Source organism: Poecile atricapillus, chromosome 25, assembly GCF_030490865.1.
Source record: "Poecile atricapillus isolate bPoeAtr1 chromosome 25, bPoeAtr1.hap1, whole genome shotgun sequence".
Classification (NCBI taxonomy): Eukaryota; Metazoa; Chordata; class Aves; order Passeriformes; family Paridae; genus Poecile; species Poecile atricapillus.
Genome location: NC_081273.1, coordinates 7,071,277 through 7,094,389, shown reverse-complemented (window position 1 = coordinate 7,094,389; position 23,113 = coordinate 7,071,277). Strand labels below are relative to the sequence as shown.

At 51.0% G+C, this 23,113-nt stretch overlaps 2 protein-coding genes across 3 annotated transcripts in view; one reads left to right on the top strand and one right to left on the bottom strand.

The window, feature by feature from the left end:
- Window positions 1-658: 658 nt before the first annotated feature.
- Window positions 659-13,911, top strand: CXCR5 (C-X-C motif chemokine receptor 5). Its single transcript, XM_058856844.1, has 2 exons — window positions 659-1,347; window positions 6,445-13,911. The coding sequence occupies exons 1-2, from the start codon at window positions 1,141-1,143 to the stop codon at window positions 7,519-7,521; spliced, it is 1,284 nt and encodes a 427-aa protein (XP_058712827.1). The 5' UTR covers window positions 659-1,140; the 3' UTR covers window positions 7,522-13,911.
- The window catches only part of BCL9L (BCL9 like), a 46,585-nt gene continuing 34,267 nt past the window's right edge, over window positions 10,796-23,113 (bottom strand). Inside the window, exons 3-8 of one of the 2 annotated variants that reach the window (XM_058856842.1) lie at window positions 22,466-22,588; window positions 21,049-21,259; window positions 20,186-20,270; window positions 17,375-19,760; window positions 16,674-16,934; window positions 10,796-15,418 (exon numbers count right to left, since the gene is read on the bottom strand). In XM_058856842.1, coding sequence (XP_058712825.1) covers window positions 14,259-15,418; window positions 16,674-16,934; window positions 17,375-19,760; window positions 20,186-20,270; window positions 21,049-21,259; window positions 22,466-22,588 — 4,226 coding nt within the window. In that variant the 3' untranslated portion in view covers window positions 10,796-14,258. The remainder of the gene's footprint in view (window positions 15,419-16,673; window positions 16,935-17,374; window positions 19,761-20,185; window positions 20,271-21,048; window positions 21,260-22,465; window positions 22,589-23,113) is intronic. The other variant, XM_058856843.1, reaches the window with a different exon arrangement.

Here is a 23,113-nt window from a genome sequence, read left to right as displayed (position 1 = left end):
CTGACTGAGAACATTTCCTGATCTCTAAGTTTCCCGGGCCCAGGGGTACCGCACTCCTCACTTTACCCCTCAGCCCTTGCAGCATGGCCTTCAGGACAGGGCTTGTTCAGTCTGTGTTCTCCCTGTGAGTGAGGCACCGTGAGAGCTTCCTACAGCTTCCTTCTGGTTTTGCTGCCCTGCATCCTCTCGCTTTCAGGAGAGAGCGTGTCCAGAGGCCGATGAGCACATGCAGGTGCATACAAAGGCCCTCACGGCGGGGGAGGATAGCGACATCCTCGAGGCAGCAGGTACCCAACAAGTCGGGATCTAAGGAGTAGGAGGAGTGGTTGTAATCCAGCAGTGCTCACGAGAATTAACACCACCTCCTTCTTCACCAGTCCAAAATCCCACCAGAATCCTTGCTGATAGAGAGGGCTTGGTGCAGCTGTACTTAGACAAGAGAAGGACAAGAACTGGCCTTGTCAAATCACCTCAGATCCTTGCAGAGGATCAGCTTGCTGCCAAAATGCCAGCTGCAATGCCATCCTACTTGGCTTACCCAGACCGAGGCATTCTCATTGTGAGTCTACCACTGTGACATCGCTGAACAAAATGCCCATTTCCCCGAGCAGAGAAAATCTTGATTTCCCATCTTGATTCTCCCTTGTTACCCTTTTGAAGTCAAGCTGCCCAGTCCCTGCTAGCCCTGCTCTAGGCTTGCAGAACAGGTGCCAAGGCCTTGCTATCCTGTGCAAGCCACCTCACATTCCCCCAAGCCCAGATGGGGAGGGGGGGCGAAGCAGCAGCACGAGAAGGAGCAGAAGACAAGCACAAATCACTGAGGTTAAAGCAGCCAGGAGGACCCCAAGGCAGAGGGTGATGATCATACAGACCATACCCATGCTTCAAAGTCCTGCACATCTCCTGGAGATGTGCCTGGATCCAGGAGGTTTCTGGTAAGGGTGGTCCTTGGCACAGAGCTTTTCAAAGCCTTTCAGACCACCTGAAACAAGGACAGTTGTGGGCAAGAGGCATGAAGGTTGACAGGGAAGACCTACGGATGTTCTGGATCTTCTGTTGTATAGACCAAAAGAATATGGACTCTTCAAACTGTACTTTAAAAATCAACTTACAACACTCATAAAAAGATGATAAAGCTGGATGCTAATCTTTACATCAATCAGGTCACTCTATGCCTGGAGCTCATTTGCCTTGCAAATACTCTATTGTTACGTTCTGTGTCCCTCTCTACTCAAATTATTAACTCCACCCCAGAAAAGAACTTTTATAGAAATTTCTGGAGGAGAGACGGATCTTTCCCTTCAAACCATGGGGCCTGTCAGCTACTCGTCAGAGACCTATGACTTGGTGAGTTGGGCTTGGCTTTGCTTGGTAACAGGGATGGCAGATAGAGTTGGGGTGGGCTGAAAGGCTGGGTTTCTGGCCATCCATCTTGTAACCCTCCTGTTGGCAGAGGCAGAGCGTAAGCCCTTTCTTATGCCAGCATAATCAGTCCTTGCATCCCTTAAGTCCAGACTTGACCACAAGTACAAGGCTGTTACTTGCAGAGAGCCAGCATAGTGTGGCTACAGCCACCATCATCCGGGGAAGCTTCCCTTTGGGGAAAGCTGCCTAGTTACCAGGACCTCTACTGGCAAGCACTAAGCCTGAGTACTGTTGTTGCATGAGGATACAGACCAGAGTCTCTGCAAAGGGCCAGGTGACTGACCTGGAGAGTCACTTCCAGCGGTCCCTTCCTGTGCTGCCAGCCTCTCCCAGCCTCTGCTCCCTGCAGACCTGCTTTCTGCACAGCCATTAATTAGCACAATGTGGGCATAAAACATTTAATCTGAGCCAGATACCTTTTGCACCAGCCTTCAGTGGTATAAATGGTGTACACAGTGTGCAAAGCCCTGTACACCTTATCTGGTCTCCTTACACAACTGGAATACAAACCCAGTCTTCTCTCTCCGTATGTGGAAACCCTTGGTATGACTACACTGCTGGCTTGCTCCACATACAGGCTTCCATACATATGGCTCCACATACATACAGGCTCCACATATGCTCTGCTGATAGGGGAATATGCAGTATATTTACAAGAGGAGAGTTTTAAAGAGTGGAAGATAAATTGCAAGTATGTCTTCTAGCAAGGAGTGATGATGCTAGGTATTCTACCTCACAGTTCTCTTCCCAGTCTTTACAAGTGAAAAAGAGCAGCCGCACCTTTTAGAGTATGTTGTGCTGTCCAATGGAAGGGACACAGCAGCATTATCATTACCCTGGTTTCCAAATATTGCATCTCAGAATTTATTTTTTTACTACAGTGGCTCCCTGCAGCAGACCTCAGGATTAGTTAGTCCAGGAAGAGAAATGTTGGGTTCAATTGTTACCAAATTTTCTGTTCCTCCTTTTTTCCTACACACCGAAGAAGAGCAAGGAGATAGGGGAGCAAGCCCTACCCTCCTTATTTCTTTTCTGATTCATCCATTATAAAAATTCTTTGCAAATGGTAATCATTCCTTTAAAACTTTTTTGGAGAAGACACTTCCTTCCCTCACCTCTGTTGAAGCTCAGCAGCAGCGCTAAAATTTGCTGAGAGGTTAAAACCAAACTCAAACCTTTTTCACGTCCTTTTCTTTGCATATAAAACTTTCCATAATCCTCAGTTTAGTAATTTCATCTCTGCTGTGAATTCTTTTACATCATAAAGGAGACCCCATGTGAGAGGGCGGAGGAGAGTTGGGGGGGCTGATTTAAGGACTAAATGCCCACAGTCAGGTGCCACAGCAGGAAGAGTTTTAGACCTTTTCTCAGACTTCTGCAGTTGGGAGTTTGACATATGTTGTTTCCCACCTCTGTCTCCTGGCAGCTTCCCAGATTTGGCTCCCTCCATGGAACAGGGAGGCTGCAGATATCACATGCCCATCACTGTATTTGCTTTGGTGGTGCCATATGTTGCTTTACTTATAACTCAATGCTTGTAGCAGCAACCTACCCACAGAGATTTGGAAAAAAAAAAAAAAGGCCTCCAAAGTGTCTTGTCGAAGTGGCAACACAACCCCTGCCTTGTGCAGAGAGGACTGTTTAATCAATTGAGCAATTATGGAAAGATAAATGATGAGAACGTTTGCAGCAAAAGGGCATTTATTTCACTATTACACAGTGAATACAGTGAGGGCCTCACCTAAATTTTGATACCATATGAGACCATTTGACTCTGTGACCTTGCAGAAAAGTACCATGCCCAAAATGATAACCCCGTTTCTTCATAGCAGAAATGCTTTTTCCGTTAACATTCCTCAGCTGCAGACTAAACAACCAAAATAAACCAGTTGCAGAAGAACCACTGAGATCTACACCAGGTTCCCTGAGGTTCCTCAGACCAGTTTTCATTGCAGTGGGACCAACACAACTCAAGAGCATAAAGGCAGCTACACTGCAGTAACATGGTATTTCCACAGGCCTTGGTCTTATTCCTGGATTTCCCAGGTTCAGCCCCTGGAGAAGTCACGAGCAGAAGCTCCATCAGTAGATTTTACTGATGTGGGCAATTACAGTTCTAAGGTTTTGGGAAATAAATGTGCTGCTCCCAGCCCTGGCATTAACTAGAAGGGAATGATTCACATGGAAAATCTGTAACAGTGCACAAACTGCTTCTCTTCTGCAGCCAAATATTTTGGTCACTGACAGTTGTGGGGAACTGAGAAAAACAGCTGACACACAGAGACCTGAATAACTCTGTGATGCAGGTTATAGGGGGTAAAGGGATCCCTGAATAAAAAGCACGCAGGAATGGCTTTACCAGGCATGCACTTGACTGCTCTATTACAGAGACACCACTTTTTTTCCCACATCCAAATCTGCTGCAATTGTCATGCAGGAGACCTGTACAAAGGTCCCTCTGCATGCACACTGCTGACTTATCCCATCCTAGATCAGGCAGCCACCCACTTCCAGTCCTAGAATTGCAGCAGAGTCCCCAGAAACCTCAGCTTGTCATATTCAGTGCATCTCTTGCATCTCTGGTCCTTGCCCTTCCTGTCTCAGCCCAGATTCTGATTTTCCATCCTCTTTTTCCGTCCTGTCTTCAACTCATCTCTGTCTGTTCCTACCAACATGTGCTGCTCTGCTCAGAGATGCAGGTGAGGGCGATTCAAGCACAGCTCTGCACACACCTCCCCTACCCACAGCAAGTGGTTTACAGTAAGAGCCCTCGCTACCTGCTACCATCAGCAAACAGATGGTGTCTGATAGTGGCACTCAGTCTCTGCATTTCCGGCTCCAAATACAAGGTGATGCTGGAAAGTGGTCAGCAGCAAAGCCACTGAACACTGCCCAAGCTGCCCATCCACTGCCATCAATGGTGCTGGCATGGCTCCAAGGTCAGACTGACATTCCAGCCAGCAAAGCTAGCCCATTTTCCATCATTTCATTTTTGCCTTCAAAGCTGGAATTGTCCGACCTTTTCCCAGTGAAATTTTTCATTCCAACATACAATCTGTTTGGGGTTTTCAGCACAGTCACCTCCACAGCCTGAGCAGCCTGGTTTGGTCACTACACCAAATTGCAAAGGTTTTTAGGTTGTTTTGTTTAGTTTTTTTCTCAGGGAGGTTCAAGGTTCTGGCCTTGGCCAACATCACAGATTTCTATGTGTGTTGGTAATCCCTCATGAAAGGTCTGGGTACAGAGTAGGCAGGAAATACTTTCAAGCTGGAGAGCAAAATAACTGGGAGAGGTTTCTTAAGGTTTTTGTCTTTTGCAGCAGTCTCCAAAATCACACCCTAAACCAGAAAAATAAAACTTCTTTGTCAATACAAAATGCTTCTCACCAAAGGTTTGCAGCCCCACCGTTACATTAGCAAGAGCTGGGCAGGGTTATTCCACACTTTTCCCAAGGACTCATTCACCCTTCTACTGTTCACTGCTTGGGGACTACCTGCACTAGCTGTCTGCTCTAAGAGTTTGGTAATGCTCCATTGGCTTATGCCCCAATCAGCATGCCCAGGCTCCTCCTGGAACCGTGCAGATAGTTTTAGCATCAGAGGAGTTTAGATAAGCCCTGCTGCTGCCAAGTGACCTCTTTACCCACCACAGTCATGTGCGGAGTCACCCAGTGCATCACCCAGGGAAAGCTGCCTTAGGGAGAAGAAACATAAATCACCTTTCCCTAGCTAGGCACAACGCAAAACTCCAGGCTGGTCACAGTAATTTTGCTTAGTAGGCCATTGGGTGAGCAAAAAACCCCAAAAGCAGTTCTAAAACTGTGTAAAGCAGGGCTGGTATTTTTGGACAGGAACTTTGGCTGATGAGGGAAGGGACAGCAGGTGCAAATGGCTGCAGCTGGCAGTGAAAGGTATGAAAGCATTAGCAGAGACTTCCGCTGTGGTCAACACTGAAGTCTCATCAGCTCAGGTCTCCAGAGAGGGTGTGGGTGGGGCATCTCAGGGTGACTGCTGCCGAGCTCTTCCCAGTTGTCACTAACATTCAGTTTGCCACAAGCCTCCTCCACTGCTCTCTTTTTGTGCAAGGCCAGCTGAAGCATGACCACCAGGGTGCTCATCCTGAGCAGAATTCCAGTTTTCCAGCACTTGAGACTTGCCCACAGCTTCAGCCTGAATACAAGCTGGTCAAGAAGATACAGCAAGCCAAGGGCAAATCACATCTGCAGCAGCTCTATTGCGCTTCCCTTACTGGGTATCAGCCTGAGTGTTGGTCTCCTTTCCCTTTCCTGCTCTGACTGCAATTAATTCAGAACTGAAAGGTTTATCAACAGAACAGATCTCTCTCTCCATCATCTATTCCTATCGCTATAGTGCCTCAGAGGCTTTCCTCCCATTGTGTTGAACACCTACCCCACACCTTCCTCTGCGTGTGTGGAAAGCAATCCCCAAGGACAGCTGCTGCTGACCCCACCTCACCTTGCTCTATCATAGGCAGCTCTTAGGCTTCTGAGGAGAAGAAAGGGACAGGTTCATTGTACAGAATTTGAGGTACAGATGTGCGGTGTGGTGAATCCTACCACCTTTATACCTGACAACAGGCAGCAGGCAGGATAGAAGTGGTCCCTATCAGAAATGGGTGGGAAAAATCGGGAAAGCTGGTTAAGGAGGGTTCCATTCCATGTGAGAAAGCAAATTCACCAGCAGGTAACTTGGCAAGAACCAGAAGATGAAAGTGATCATCTGGTTGAACACCAAAGCATCCCCAAATACTCCAGTTAAAGATTACAAACTGAGCAGCCCTCGCTGTCATAGGTGGAGAAAACTTTCTCCACCTCCTGCTGCACCTCCTGGCAGTGGAGGGGCCTTCAATGTCATCACCTTCAGACAGCATCTCCTCCTGATGCAGGTGGGCTGCAGGACATGGGAGTGCTCTGCTCTAGGTCTGCCAGGTGCCACTGAGGGACTGGGTTCTTGTGTTCAGAAACTCCCCTCCATTAACAAGACTCTTTCTGTTCCCTAGAGCCAGGTGGAGCTGAGTGGCTACTATGAAGCTGAGAACACCACCCCTTCTTTGGAGGGCTACTTTTGCTTTGACCCAGCCTCATCTGTGGTTGGCAACCAGGGAGATCCCTTCAGAAAGGTCTTCATGCCCCTCATCTATCTGCTGATGTTTGTGTTGGGGACTCTGGGCAATGCCCTGGTCCTGGTCATTTTAGAGAGGTTTAAGCGGTCTCGGACCACCACAGAAAACTTTCTTTTCCACCTCACCCTGGCCAACCTAGCACTGCTGCTCACCTTCCCATTCAGTGTCGTGGAGAGCTTGGCTGGGTGGGTATTCGGGAAGTTCCTCTGCAAGATACTCAGTGCTGTCCACAAGATCAATTTCTACTGCAGTAGCATGCTGCTGGGGTGCATTGCGGTGGACCGCTACCTGGCCATTGTCTTTGCAATCCACACCTACCGCAAACGCAGAGCTCGCTCCATCCACCTCACTTGCACAGCTGTCTGGCTCTGCTCATTGCTTCTGACTTTACCCGATCTCATCTTCATGGAAGTCTGGACAGATGACAGCAACCACAGCATTTGCTATTTTCCAGAGGTTGGAATTGATGGAAACAACGCATGGCTGGCAACCCGCTTCCTCTACCACACCGTGGGCTTCTTTGTGCCTCTGCTGGTCATGTGTTACTGCTACATGGCCATCATCCGGGCACTGTGTCGGTCCCAGCGCCTGCAGAGGCAAAAAGCTGTCCGTGTGGCCATCCTGGTCACAGGCATCTTCCTCCTCTGCTGGAGCCCATACCACATCGTCATCTTCCTGAATACACTTACCAAGCTAGAAGCATTCACCAAGAACTGCCTCCTGGAAGACCAGCTGGACACAGCCATCATGGTGACAGAGGCCATTGGCTTCACACACTGCTGCCTCAACCCCATCCTCTATGCCTTTATTGGGGTCAAGTTCCGTAATGACTTCTTCCGGATCCTGCAGGAGCTTGGCTGCATTAGCCAGGACACCCTGCATGAGATCCTGAAGGTGCCAAGGAAGGGTAGTGGGATAGAGTCTGACAACACCACCTCCATCTCCACTTTCTAGCTGGGAAAGTCTGTCTGTAGGGCAGAACTGGCCTGGGGCTTTCTTTCCCAGTGGCACACTTGCTGTGTACAAGTTTCACAAGCATCCCCATAGCTTTCTTCACTCCTCAGGAAACAGGTCCAATAGCTGCCAAACACCCAAATCCCATCAGACACCTTGCTTGGCTCTTCCTGGTTCTCATACTTGTGGAGATAGCTGGTAGCTGTTGGTGAATGCTGCCTGTCTGGTGGTCACTCTTGTGGGGCTAGATGAACTCGAGTGGGTTGAACCTGACATTCCCACCTCTCCCTCGAAAAACTGACTGCAGGCATCTTGTGCACAAAGCCAGGCACAGGACTGGAGTGCCAGGGTTAAGGAAAAAAGTGCAGCCAAGTAAATGAGTCATGTCAGTAAGCAGGTCTCCATTTCACTAGCTCAGATTGGTACAGACATGCTCAAAGGAAGCTGTGGGACTCAGTGGCCATAGCAACTGGAGAGATGCAGGTAGGGGGCTGCAAAGCTCAATCCAATAGCATGGGCATACAGTGCCGGACACTCTTTGACTGCAACATTGTCCTTTTGCTGCGTGACATCCCCCCAGTCAGTCACAACACATTCATCTTCCCAACCCAGCTCATGCCAGGAGGTCCTCCCACAGACTGAAAGATTTGACTATCACAGACTCCTTTCCTGACACCAGTTGCATCCTTCCCCACTAATTTGATCAGTTTTACTGCTGTTATGATCTCCTATGGGTGGCTGCTGAACTGAATGCCTGACTATTCAAAAGTCTTCCTTTTAGAAAGAAGAAAGAACTGGAAGAACACTGTCTGATGAGATGGCTTCTGTCTTGTGACTGCACACAGGGGAGAGAAACCACACAGCTTTGTGAGGCCGATGGTATAACTTTTCTTTTTGGCAGCTAGTTGTATGGCTATTTATCAGTTCTGGGAGCAAGGAGACCCACTGCCCCAGAGTAAGGGAAAGAGCTTGTTTGCACAATATCTCTATTTTCAGCAAGGCTAGAGGAAATTTTGCTTTGCACTATGCTTTCTGATATTTTTCCTCCATCTGCACCTACAGGGCTTTCAGAGCTTAAATGCATCCAGATGTACAGAGGACAAACCTGGGTGGTGATCTTGCCCTGAACTGCAGGTGTGCAGAAACTGCTCAGATCAGGGCAGCTTGATGATAATTTGGTTCAAAATAAGAGCAGCAGCTTTCCCTATCATTAATTCTTGCACCGCAAACTGGTATGAGGGAAAGCTCCAGCAGACTCAAGACAGCCTGCTGCTGCCTAGGAGGTCTTGTCACAGTTTAATATGGCAGCAGACCCACAACACTTCTCCATGACATTTCTGTACCTAAAGAGTGCTGTGGCCTGAACTGTAGGAGAACCATACATACCAATGTCACATAAGCACGACCCTCCTTACAAGCACACTTTAAAGTCTGCTCTACCCTTCCCTACACATTTTAAGCAATGTTAGTTCTCCTGTGGCAGCAGGAAGTTTGTGCTAGCCTCACTTCTGAAGTTTATCCCACTAGCAGAGAGCTCAGTCCCAGGTGAACTTCATGGTACCTAATGGCCCTGCTAAAAAGACCAGCCATTATGGAAGGGGCCACATTACCTCAGCCTGACTCAGGCAGAGATCTCTGTAGCTTGACCTTATATTGTGACTTGAGGAACAAGCTCACCTAGTATAAGGCAGTCCACCATTTCCTGCAGCACCACATCTTCAAAGATGAAACTTTCAAGTAATAGCGACTGTGGTTGTTCAGGCACATACATGCAGCAGAAGGCAAGAGAAGGGCAAGTCTCTTAAGCCTGCACTTGTGTTCTCCACAGTTGTACCAGTGAGAAAACCCATTGCAGATGCATTGTAAACACCTCCCTAGCAGGTTATGGTGACAACTGTGTTTCCTCATGAAAATGTTATTGAAAAAATAATAGTCAAAGTGTAAAATTCTTACAGTGGTCACAAATAAAATCTACACTCAAATGAGAGTGAACAGACTACACATCTACTGTTACTATAGCTTTTAGCATTGGTCTGTACAAACCTTCAGGAAGTTTTGAGGTAAGCTGTAATAAACAGGTGAATAAAACACCATCCTCTCATGTATAGTGCTTGTAAGCATTTGTCTGTAACTGTGTCACTTCATTCAAGAGAAACACATCAGAGCACTAAGTGGGCAGATGGCACCTTTCTGACAAGTGCTGCTCAAAGGATTCAGAGGAGCACCTTGCTCATCAGATTCCCCTTCACCAGTGCTACAGAAGGCTCTGCTGTGTTCAGTCAGTCCAGACCTACATTATCTATCTGCTTTATGGAGCCCCTTCCACTAACTGCAGCACCTCCTGCCCCAGTTTTACAGCAGCTGCTAACCTGACTGGAAAGCTGCCCTTACACCTACATTTAGCTCAGACAGCCTGGAAAGGGCTTGGCTCAGAGCTGGCAGACCTTCCCCAAAGAGTTGCCATTGTTCCTCCCACAGCTGCCTGCAGCCAACCCGCTGAATGGTGACAAGGAGAAAGCAAGAGGAACTTTTCCTTCACTGCAGACGAAGCTCTGCTTCCCACTCAACAAAAGCCTTGCTGTCTCCTCAAGGTTTGAATGGCTGTCACACCTTGCCCCAGAGTGGGCTTCCCTGTTAAGAACTCACACTGCCAAAGCCACCCCTGCAGCCCTCGGGACGACCTTCAGCCTCCCCTATGGAGCTCTACTCAGCCCCTATCCCACGACTACCAAGTGAGGCAGATGCACTCTGCCCACCCAAGCCACCGGGAAGGGGGACTGAGCCAAGGGGAGCTCCCAGGTGGCTCCTGCAGAAAGTAGGGATATGGTGTGTGGGAAGGCAATGTCACCACCATGCACAGCACACCCTCTGTACCTCACAGTCCAGTTCTGGACTGTGCTCCAGAAACAGCGTTCCAATAGGCAAACCAGAGAAAGCCCTGGTACCTGATGAAGACAACCCCAAAGATGGGAACACAAAGACCTTCACAACAGCACACTGCTCTCCATTTCCTGCAGGGCAACCAAATCTCCCAGGAGACAGAGCTAGGGTTCCAGCAGAGCATCCTGCTACACACACACCGCGATCACAGGGCCGTGGCAGGCAGTGGAGCATGCACGGGTGAGTGCAAGTAAGAGAACGCATGAATGAACATGTGCCTGGGAGTGCTGCAGAGAAGGGGCTCCCCTAATGTCCACACAATCCTTCCAGCACCTCTTGCACTCGCTGTCTCCACTGCAGTCCTGTGGAAAATCACGTGGAAAAAGGCACAGGGTCAGGTCTTGAAATTTGTCTTTTTAATAAAAAGGCACCTATAAAACAGGTCAATACATTACAGGCAGCACAGATACCCAAAAACAAGCCTAAAAATTGTTTCAAATAAAAACCAATAAGATGTCTTCACATATTGTATTTATATATTTATATTTATATATATATTTATATAATGGTACAAAATGACTGGGGAAGTTTCTCCATGGGATGACAGAGAATAGGTCAGTCAACTTTACTTCAAAGTGAAAGCTAATTCCTGGTGTGTGATTATCTGACATACTGGAAGATGCAGTTTCCCAGCATTCGTTTTTTTGGAGCTGGAAAAACATGGCAAAATCATGGCTAAAAGATGGGCAAACCTTCTACTGTGATTATGTGGAGTCAGTACACAGAACTCAAGGTGAGGAGCTGAGCAATAAACTACAAGACACAAGACTAGACACAGGTCACGGCAGCGGGCAACCAGTTGATGGCAAACCTTGCCTGGGTCTAACAAGGACTGGCTGTCATTGAGCCTCCAAGGGAACTCCTGCCATATTGCTGTTCACAGACATCGTTGGGAGCAGCGCTCGGGGCACAGGGGTGTTAAGCAGCATTTCTTCTCCCCATTGTTCAGCCATCACAGTGGTAGGGGTAGGGCTGGCTCCAGGGCACTGGGATTTTGCAGAAGAGCACCAGCTGCTGCTCCAGAATCCTCAGCTCTGACCTAGCATGAGGATTTCCCTTTTGTATCCAGGGCTGCTAAGTCAAAAGGCTTAGCTTCTTATTTGTCACTGAAGGACAGGTCTTCCTTCTGTTGCCAGGTGGAAATAGCATCACACTGCTATGTCCCTCTGAACATCAGTCTCCTGAACGCGGCATGGCACATGCCACAAGCCTGCAGGCTCCTGCTGATACAGGGACAATCCGCTGCTAACAGAGTGAGGACTGCAAGCCCCAGGCAACTTCTGTGTTGGGCTGGGCAAAAGGGACAACAGGGAAAGTACAAAGACATGGAGATCTCAACCAGGCTAAAACAACAGCTATCTACAGGCAAACAAAAAAACTTCCATATAGAAAATGTTATGGCTTCAAATTAGCCAAGACTTGCTGGTGGGTGATGAACAAAGTTTGAGACTGTAATTGGTATTTGGATGTTTATGAGAAGCTACCAGCAGCCAGCACCCTGAAGTGCAGCTAAGAGAAGCTACAGCCTTTCAGGCAAGTCAAGCTTAGAAAGAGCTACATCTGTTTGAGCCACATCCTCCTGCATCAAACACACACTGAAAGGATTGAGAATCCAACCAGCTAACATGCCAAGTCCAAAGCCTGGGCTGAAGATTATTCTTCTGCTCCAACTGCCACAGCAGGAAGGAGAACTTCTCATGATTGTTCCTGTTTTACCACCTCAAAAAATGTTACTTGCTCACATTGTAGACAACAAACCCCTACAAAGCAGGAGACTACAGCAAGATCCTTCCTCAGATCCAAACCCAGTGTTCTTATCCAGCACTGTTCACTACAAAATGCCCCAAAGCTTCAATGCATTCCTAACTAGACTTTATGATTCCATCACCTCACAGATTGGATCAAGACAGCTGACATTGCAACACCCACCAGCCTTTCCAAACAGCTTGCAACCTAGTAAAAAGTGTTACTGTTCACTCACTACAAAGGGCAGTCACCCTTTCCAAAGCCCTCTCCTCCCTGCAACACCAAGTTGGGAAAGGTGAGCTCTGTTATAAGAGAGGTAGTGTGTTTAGTCTGGCTCTACAGAGATAATCCTCCAGGAAGTGTTCCTCCAGCAATTGTGTGCTCCAGGTTCACCACTGGATGCTAGAATTGCAAGTCCCCAAAGAGGTCCAGAGATACTGTGATGTGTGCAGAAACGTGTGTGCATCATGCCCCATTCCCCTCTGTGAAAAAACATGGGGAGGACCATCAGGGCTGCATGCAGGAAGACCTTATGGAGTACAGGATGGAGAGGGTGGAGTACATCCAGAAAAAACAGAGTTGTCCAAATGGCACACTTCTGCCAGCCTAGGAATTAGAGACTGGCCCTCAACTTTGGCCGCTTCTGTCTGAAGCACAGGATGGCCATGCTGCTGACACTGAATGCTGAGGTAGAGTATTGCACTCAGGGACAGGTCCTCTTCCAGAGCTGGACCTCTCCTGTGCCACAGGGCAGGGCTGCTGACAGTAGCTCAGGTTATGATGGAGTGAAGACTGCCTGCAAAACTCTACAGATGAAGGACTGACAAGCACAAGGAAAACCTGGGAAAGCATTCATTGGCGGGGGAGTGTGACACAGTGGTGAAGGGTAATGGATGGCTAAGAGACTGGTGTAGGAAGGCTGCAGAAGATCAGGGTTCCCAGATAGCCTCTCCTGGAAGCACTGGAATGCACCACATCACTCACCTAAAAGCCCATCTGTCCCTACACACCACAGCACCTTGCCTACAGGAGACACAGCATGAAGGAAAGAGAAGGGAGTAGAGTTGACAGAGCTGGTTAAGACCTTCAGGTCCAGCATGTTAACATCTGCAAAGCCCAGATTCTTGATGCTTCTCCAGCTGAAGGGCCAGCATCCTTCCCATCCCAGAGAGCAGCAACAGCCGCATCCTGTAAAGCTATGGCCTCTGCCCTGCCAGACGAGCACCGCTCCAGTAGCATTTCACTGGGCTACAGCTCGCCCTGCCCCCACACCCCCACAGTGGCCCTTGGTCAGTGGTTATGCCTGTGTACTCGGCATAGTATCCATGTACCCACAGGACCTGAGATCTGCATGACACTGCACCACCCCCTCTCCCACACATGCAAAACCTTTCAGATGGGTGAACACAGGTCTGACAGAGTCACTCTATAATGGGATCTCTCAACACCCTGTGCACCCTGGGGATCCTCCTGCCTCCCCCAAGGAGAGATTTCAATCCTTTTACACTGTTGCCTTTAGCATGTTTTTTTTCTTTCTGTTTTTTAAAACATGTTTTGAGGCTTCTATTAAAACACAGAAATACAGAACAATTAAAAACCAGCACAAATTTTGCCTTTCCCAGCGACCTATTTACAGCTAGTTCCAAAAACCCTCTTGCACATTTTGGTTGCTTAAAAACGAAGGACAAAAAAAATAGAGGGGGGGGGGAAAAAGGGCAAGGAAAACACTTGGCCAAAGAAAACTGTAAGTGAAAACTTTACAAACTGCCACAAGGTCTGGATGTCCCTGGTCACCACGCAGGATTCAAAGTAACAGCCCCACTCCCAGCCTCTCCACCCTCCCCTTCCCCAAAAACGAAAGGAAAAAGAAACCCAATTCACATCAAGTTTACTGCACATCTGGTTTGCTGTGTAGAGGCGAATCCGATATGAAAAGCATCCCACATGGTGTCCTCCGCTGGCACTGGCCCCCAACTCGCCCCCATAGAAAGGTTTAAAAATGTTTGTAGGGGCAGCCCCATCCCCTCCCCAGCCCTGAGCACCAGTCAGGGTTAAAAAGGCAAGTTTGCCATGTTCCCAGGCCCAGGGATGTAACTCATCTGGCTGTCCAGGGAGACACTCCTCTGCCTCATCTGGTGCGTGACCATGAGGTTCTGCTGAGGCGGGGGCCCCATGAGAGAGCCCTGAGGTGACATCATATGTCCTGTCTGGGCATACATCTCTCCCGACACAGACATGCTTCTCTGCTTGGCCTGCATCAGCATGAAATTCTGCTGGGCCATCAGGCTCTGCTGTGGAGACATCATGCCTTGGTGCATGCTGTTGCCCATCATGCCTTGCTGGGGCGGTATGCCTGTCCTTCCCAGCATGGGCACTTGTCCAGGATGGCACATGGGCATGCTGAGTCCCCTCTGCATGCCCTGCTGCCCGGGAAGGCTGGGAGCATTCATACCTGGACGCACAGAGGGCTGCTCAGCCATCATGTTCTGCAGGTTCATGAGGTGGAGGTTGGAAGGCTGAGATTTGGGTGCCTGGCTGTCACTCTTGGGGAAATACTGCAAGGTGCTGCTTGGCTTCTCTGATGGGATGATCCTGGACAGGTCAAACTCCGGGATCCCCGTGGGCGTGGGGCGGATGACCTCACTGAGCTCGGGGTCGTTCAGCACCGACGCCACCCCAGGAAGCACGGGTGGGTAGGGGTCACCAATCCGAGGAGGGATGTTCTTGCCCATCATGTGCTGCTGAGGGGGCATCTGGCCAGGCTGCTGGGAGGGAAGGTCCTCAGGTGGCATGGGCATCCCTGGTGGGTAATGCTGCTGCATCCCAGGGCCACCTCCCGCACTGGCGGCCATGGGCATGCCCCCGGCAGGAGATGGCATGGCATTGTGGGGCTGCTGCATGCGGGGGAACACGAGCTGGTTAGAAGGAATCATCTGTGAACTGTTGGGCACAGGGCCACACTGCTGGCTCAATGAGTCCTGCGGACCCGGGGGCAGCATCATGGGGTTCTGGGGGGGCACGCCCACCCCTGGCCCACTTGGATGCATAGGAATGTTGGAGCCTAGAGGGTTTGGGGAGGACATCATGGAGGTGGGGGGCGGTTCGTGGGAAAGAGGCTGCTGACCGGGCAGGTTCATTCCCATGGGGCTCTGAGAGGATCCAGGCCCCACAGAGTTCAAGTGCAGTTGATTTGGCTGATTGCCCGTCACGCCTAAAGACAGGAAAAAGAGAGAAGAGTTAACCCTTCCCACAAACCTTTCAGGGTTGCAAACTTCACATCCTGAAAGCCTGCCAAGCAGTCCTGCTCAGACTGCCCTGAGCATGGAGTGTGATGCTCAGTAAGCAGCTCCAAGATGGGCTTACAAAGCACCAACACCAGGAAAGTGCTCCATCTCCAGCTCCCCAAGCCCACAAGCACCAGAGAGCTCTTTCAGCTTCTTCCAGACCCATGCTAGATTTGTAATTTCTTAACATTCCCCTGATTTTAGAGTCATGGCTGGCTCAGTGTGTGCCCTACACCATGGTCTCATCATCAGGGCTCTCAGCTGCCTGAAAGACAGCAAGGAGTGACCCTTAACCACTGTCTGCCACAGGGTTTGCCACCCAGCAAGCTCCAGTGACCACACAACCTTGGGTGCTGAGGAAGAAAAAAGCAGAAGAGTCAGCAGCCTGGCACAGGTGCTGTCTGGGTGGGAAGGCCTGTGTCCATCAGAAAAGCAGAGCAGCCATCAGTGCCTGGAGAGGCAGCCAATGCATTTGCATGCCTGCGGTCAACCTAAATGACTGCTCAGTGGTGAAAGAGTCAAAAAGATGATTTTTCATATTCAAAATTGCCAAAAATATTTATCAGACAGCTTTAAACCCCTAAGTCAAGTGGTAGAGCATGTTGGAATTTCCCTTTGGGCTGGTCACCGCGTGACAAAAAACACTCATTTGCCTACATGTCCTCACCTCAGTGCCACTAATTAGTGGAGCATATCTGGCGTACTGAAATCACAACTGTGCTACAACACAGCCTTGCCTATGTAGGCACTTGGGCACCACTCAAAACACCAGACTCCCAAGCCCCATTTAGAGCATCCCTGTCCCACTGCACAGGAACACAAGGGCTCTAAGCAGCAGACCTCTGCCTCCAAGTCCTGGACCAGAGAAAACTCCAGGAGCCATGAAAACTCAGGCCCAATACATCTACATCGGTAAAGGTAAAAAACTTCCAGGTCTTGTGGAAGAAGGACTCCTTAAGCCAGACCAGCTCATGCCCTTCCACCCAAGCCAAAAGCTGATGGACAGCCTGGGCAGAGGCAAGGAAGTGCACAGACTATTACAAACAAGGGGAAATTTAAGATATGTGACATGGCAGTCATGGGGAGATCAGTTTTTAATACCTCCGCCACCTGCTGCCTCATGTCCACTGGTAGCCACAAGACAGTCTGACCCCTCGCAAGCCCACCTCCAGAAGCAGATACCTGACATACTTCCAGGTGGGAGCATAGGCCTGTCTGGCAGCAGCTCATCATCAGAGGTGGCGATGGTTTTGATGGCATTGTGGTAAAGTGGTGTGGAGCTGGGCATGGCATACTTGGACATCTGAGACATCATCAGTGAGAGGGGGTTCTGGGAAGGGGATGGATCTGGAGAGGAAGTAAAAGGCATGTTCGGATTCATGGTGCTAGAGGTGTTGCTGGCTGGTGCGGAAGAGCTGCTCCGGGGCCCAGATGGGAGAGAACCTGCAAGCAAGAGAAAGATCAACTTAGTATTGTTCACACACTGTGGCTTGCTCCCACCAGAGAACAACCCTGTCCTCACCTTCTGACAGCAGTGACCAGAGGAGGCTGCAAAGCACAGAGCTGGCACAGTCCAGCACTCTCTGGACTCTGAGAAGGCTCATGCAGAGACCCTAGTCCAGAGCAGTGACAGACTTTCACTTAAACCTGCCCCTGACTGCCCAGCACAGACACAGCGTTTGCTGCCTGTGTTACAGATCTACCTGAAAAAGCCCTGTTTGGACTCCTGGGAAAAAATACTTGCCCTGTGAGATGCGGAGCCAGGCACAGGAACACATGTCTTCCTGCTCCAGAGAGAGCTTGTGGGCTGGAGAGAAACCCTGTCCACACACTCACCAAAACCAAGCACAGACATGCACTCGCATACAAGACACCCAGCGTACCCTGATCCAGTGCTCCGATGGAAGCAGATGAGTTCATATTGAGAGACTGCTTGCTCTGGTTGACTCCTGGGCTGGGCATGGTGGCTTTGGGAGATGGCACCCAACCAGGGGAAGAAACAGCCAAAGAAGGGGACTTCAGGCGGCTTGGTGAGCCAGTTGGAGACCGGACGTTGAGAGAGGAACTCATCACTTGGGGGGACTTAAGGGGTCCAGACTGGTTTGAAGGTGGCATGCTCACCATCTGTGAGGGTGTCTGTGGGGACTTGAGATTGGCAGATGGGGAGGTGACCAGTGGCGAATGCACCTGGCTAAGGGTGGGAGACTTGAGGTGACCCATACTGGGGGAATTAATCTGGTTGATGTTGATCGTGAGGTCAGAGGGCCGGCGGCCCAGTCCCCGGGAAGGTGCTGGGTGCATGTTGGCCAGGTTTCCCCCTGGTGTGGGTGTGGGATTGGAGGCCGGAGGCAGAGGAATATGGCTGAGTCTGGTGGTGCCACTGATGCTCCCAACGGGCATAGTGCCCTGCTCAGGGCTGAACATGTCTGAGCCACTGCCCATCTCCTGGGGCAGGTTGGGGTAAGACCCTTGCCCAGTTGAGAAGCCTTGCTGTCCTTGGTTAGGGAACTGTGAGGGAATCATCATTTTCTGGGGTCCTGTTAGTATTGCACTGCCATTGCCATTCTGAGCTCTAACCCTGGCCAGCTCGTCAGGGTTCATGCCCTGGTGGGTCATCATTTCAGGGCCCCTCATCTTCTGCGACATCATCATCTGTTGCTGTGGGGTCATCTGGACATTGAGGTTCATGTTCATGTTCATATTGACATTCATGTTCATGTTGAGGTTGCCAGGGCCCATGGGTGTGTCCATGTCCCGAAGGCCTGACTGACTCATTGGGGGGCTCAGCATCCCCCGAGTGCCTGCAAAATCCATTCCCACTGGGGCACTGCTCAGGCTCTCACCCGTTATCTGCCCAGCAAACATGGATGGATCCATCTGCCTATGAGCCTGCATCATCCTCTCCATTTCCATGCCCTGGCTCATAGAGTTGCTGGATATCCCCATGGACCTCTGCATTGCCACTGGGCGTTTCTCCATGAGCTGATGCCGCAGGATCTCCTCTCTGGCACGGGGATTCATAAACCTTTCTGGGTCCCCTTGCCCTGGTGGGTAGGGCAAGGTGCCTTGTGGAAAGTTCCCAGGGCCTCCCATAGGAGACATATCATCGCTCCATCCCATGCCGGGCCTGACTGGCCTCTGCATGGCATTCATGGGCCCAAGAGCATCCAAGGGCATATTCTGCATCCCTCCAAAGCCAGACACTCTCTGCATTTGATTCCCAGGGAACCGTGGCCCAGGGAAGGGTGGCCCTCCCCGCAGTTGCAGAGGGTCCTGCACATCTATGGGTCCTCGCAGCTGGCTGCCCATCCCTGGTGGCCACTGCTCTCCAGGCTTGCTGTGGTAGGGTGGTGGTGGCCCACGCATCATCATACTGCCCATTGACTGTGGAATCATGATCTCCTGCATGGGCCGGCCATGGATGCTGATCTGCTCCTCTTTCCGTCGCTTTTCCTCGTAGTACTCTTCCTGCAACTTCCTCCAGGCCACTTGCTCTGGTGTCAGGCTGTCCTGGTTCAGCCGCTGCATCATCATGTTCATCTGCTGTCCCATGTCAGCGCCAGGATGGTGGGGCACTTCATGTTCCAGGCCGGACCCACCAAGGCTCTGGGTCTGGGAGATCATGGACTGCAGAGGCTCTTCATACTTCTTCATGCTGGCAGGGGGCGCAGGGGGCTGGGCAACCTGTGGCTGAGAGGCAGTCCCCCCCTCACCTGCATTTTGGCTGGACTTCAGGAAGGGCTCGGCCTCCCCACTGCGCAGCAGCAGACGCTCAATGTCTCTCAGGGTCTGCAGAGAGCGCTCTCGGTGCTCCAGCTGCTCCTTTGAGAGCCCTTCTGAGTTCATGGTGTTCCTGGGGCCCAGGCCTGCCTGCCCATTCCCCGGCATCCCTGGGCCCTCTACAAGGAGGCTGGAGCTGGGTGTGGTGGAGGAATCCACTTGTCCAGGCTGCATGGTGCTGGCAGATGCAGTGGGCGTATTTGGATGGTTACTTCCAGGCTGATTGTTGCTGCTATTGTTCCCCAAAGAATTGGGAGTCAGATCTCTCCGACCATCTTCACTTGTCCCTTCCTGGGGCAGGCTGCTGGGTGCAGGCAAAGGTGTTTGACTGATGGCCTGTGGTGGTGGGGCTGGAGGCTGTGGTGGGGGAGGCTGCGGCTGTGGTTGACTTGCTTGAGGGACCAGTGGCTGGGACTGTGGAGTGTTGGCAGCAGGAGGGTTAATTGGAAGTGGCTCAGCAACCCCCAGCGCTTTAGGAGCAGGTGGTGCCTGGCAGAGAAAAGGGGAAGAAACTTAAGCAGGAAAAGATCCTAGAAAGGTATTCTTCCCTGCACCCTGCAGGAGACCTCTCTGTCCCAAAATGAAGCCTCATGGAAGTTCACCTTCATTCCTTGCAAGAAAAAAAATGTAGATATGACTACATGATCTAGGAATGCACAAGCAGGTACTCCGCACATGTGGCTGCAGGGGAACATGCCATGCCCCATCCCAAACTTTCTGCAGCTGACAACAGCAAGGACTTGTGCCAAAGAGATTTTGCAGCAAAGCAGCTTCCCACCTCACTGAAAGGGCATTCCGGTAACCCCTTCTTTCACAGCTGAGCCAGGGGATTGTGGAGAATGGCCACATCAGACAGGAAGGGTAATAGTTGGCAGCATGTGCCAACAGGAACAATTGGTTCACGGGTGGTATACCTGGTCTAGTTTTGCCCGTGGGACATTCTGTTGATGGTAGGCCAGAATGGAGTCAGCTCGGCCCTGCAGGACAGCTTCTGCAGCTCTGGGGAGAGAGCACAAATCACTTGAGAACAGGCACTGTGCCCCATCCTACTCATCCAAGGCCCTAGTTGCCACCTCCATTCTTCAGTTCTGCAGGAAGAAGGAAATCTCTGGAGGCAACTAAGAAGGGGGAATGATCTCAGAGTCCTCCCATCTGTCCTGCACAGTCCCCAGTGAGGATCTCCAACAGATGATCACTTGCCATTCAATTTCCCTCTCTGCATGTCCTGTGACAGGCTTTGCTTTTGCCTGCTGCCACTAAGTTGTCAGCAAGATGCTCTGGGATCTCCCACACTGCACCTGTGGTACAGCAGAGCTCTAAAACTAAACAGACTATGCTAAACACACTATACTAACTGCTAAGGCTCTCTGGCTGAGACAGTGCGGGACAGAAGAGAGGAATTGTGTGGAGAATACCATGTGTTACATTACACTCCCTGTGACACCCACCCTTTAGATACTTCTGAATCAGACCAGCGGCCCACATTGCTTTGGGTGAATCATTTTGTTGGATGCCGCCTAGATGAGCTCTACAGTGGGTGAAACAGAGTGCAGAGCCAGGACTCACTGGGAGTAAATGGGAATTTCAGTCTAAGTTTGCCCACCTGCAGCGGCTGCCAGCATACCCCATGAACTCCAGGGGTTTCCCACTCTGTGCAACCAGAGAGAGGTTTCTCCCGCTCTCTTGTGCTGCATGCAGCAGGCAGGTGTGACAAGGCTGGCCAGGTGTGGCAAGGCCAGCCAATACTGGTGGGGGAGGCATGGGGTTTACCGCTTACGTGTTAGCAAGGTGCGTTGTGAAGACGTAAACAAACTGTGAAGGCTGCTTCCCTGTTCCGCCGCCTCCACCTCCCGCAGCCTCTGACCGCAAGCCAGGGGCAGCACCATGGGGTACGCCGGAAGCACTGCTCTCGCTTAGGTTCGGCAGCGGGTTGGACCCTGGGCCAAGCTGCGGAGCCGCGGACATCGCAGGATCTGCTACATTACAGCCTGCGGGAGCAGAGGAGACGAGCTGCCAGGCGGGCGCTGCAGCCGGGCCGAAGCCCGAGGGCGTCACGGACACCAGCGGGTGGCAGCACCGGCCCGCCCGGCCCGGGGCGGCTGCACACGGCGCAGGCGACTGTCAATCGTCAGCCGTTATTAAGTGAGATCCATAATTAATATTACTAAGCACTGCAATTAGCAGAGGCATGCCCTGCCTTCCTCTACCCTCGCCCCCTAACTCAGCTGACTCCCTGCTCCCCCCTCCAGCTGCCTCTCCCCATCGCAGCAGCCCCTGCAGCCCGACCCTGCCTCACCGCAGCATTCACTCGAGACATCGCTGGGAAGCCGGTGCGGAGACACAAGCGCTGCCTCGTTGCCAGCCCCTGCCCCTGAGCAGCCCCACCGTAACCCACTCCCGCCAGGCAGATCTGGGAGCAGGCTGTGACAAGGGAACCAGCACTATCCCTTCCCACACACACTTGCAGAGTCTGTGGACTGGGCTGAGAACTGCAAGTGGATGTTCTGGAGACGATGGCAACAATGTGCTGGCAGGCATAGAGGACACCCTCTTGCTTTTCTACACATTTATGTTCTCCAGCAGACAACATGGGCATCTACTTGGGCCCCACAGGACCTTGCCCCATCTCTCAGATATTCTCCCTGTTACAGTTTGAAAGCAAAGTGAATATGAGATACAAAATGTCAAAGAATGCTGATGCTTTCGGAAAACAGAGGATACCTACAGTTCACTGTCCCAAAAAGTGCAGACCTCAGGCCAGCTCAGCTCTGCCTGAACCACTGTCAAGACCCCAAGAGTCTCTTTAGACTCAGCTGTCTTTAGAATACAGCTGCAGAGAGAACGGTGAGTGGCCTGGCACAGACCCAGCTGCTGCAACAAGAGCAATGCACGACGCCCTCTATAGCTGCCTTTATGACCAGGGAAGTGGCCAGAGAAACATACAGCAGGGACATTCAATCTCAACACTTTTCCCTCCAGCATCTCAGCATCTCCACAAAATAGGTCCCAGACCTCACTGTATGGCAAACATTCTCACAGTACAATGACCACCAGCTGCAGTGGGCCCCCACGCACTCAGGTAAGTGAGCACACACAGGCAAAGCTAGAGGTGCCAGTGTCATGAGCCCTCCTGAGCCACAGGAAGGACCTGGCTTTATTCAAGCTTCAGAGCTGGTAAGGAGGCAGTCACTCACTGTGTGCACTGCTGATGGGTTTGTCGTCTTCTTCACTGTCTGGCCCAGAGCACCATTCATCGCCGCTGTATGGCTGCTTCCTTTCCAGCACACACCGTCGCTTACTACGAGGAGCCACCTCACCTGCAAAGGGACAGGGCCATCAGAGGAGCTTAAGGGCCTGAAAGGCTGGGGTCCTGCCCAGCTGGGTGCTGCATGCTGGCAGTGCCAACCCAACCAGGATGCCCTGAGCAATAAGCGTTGTGCTAACATCTGCCCAGCACTGATTAAGAACCTGAAGCATCTGCTCAGTCTGGGCTCCTTGTCTTAGCAGCCAGATCTAGTGAGGCTCCCCTGTGAGAGGCAAAGTTTCAGAATGAGATGTATTTCTTACTGCCTGAAAGGAATCTGTGCGCACAGGATGTGTCTCTGCAGTTCCAAACTAGAGAGCTTTGGGCATTAATTGTAAATTTAAAGGGTCTGTGATTCAGCAGTTAAAACCTGAATATAGAATGGGAGGGTGCATTCATGTCCTCTGTAGAAACAAGAGACAGACTCTGCCTTTTGTCAACATCTATCAGGCAGGGGCCTTCATCCTCTCTATAAACTCATATGCTCTTTCCACGTGTCCCCCCTCTCAGATGGGACTGATGCAGCTCAGAGAGGAAG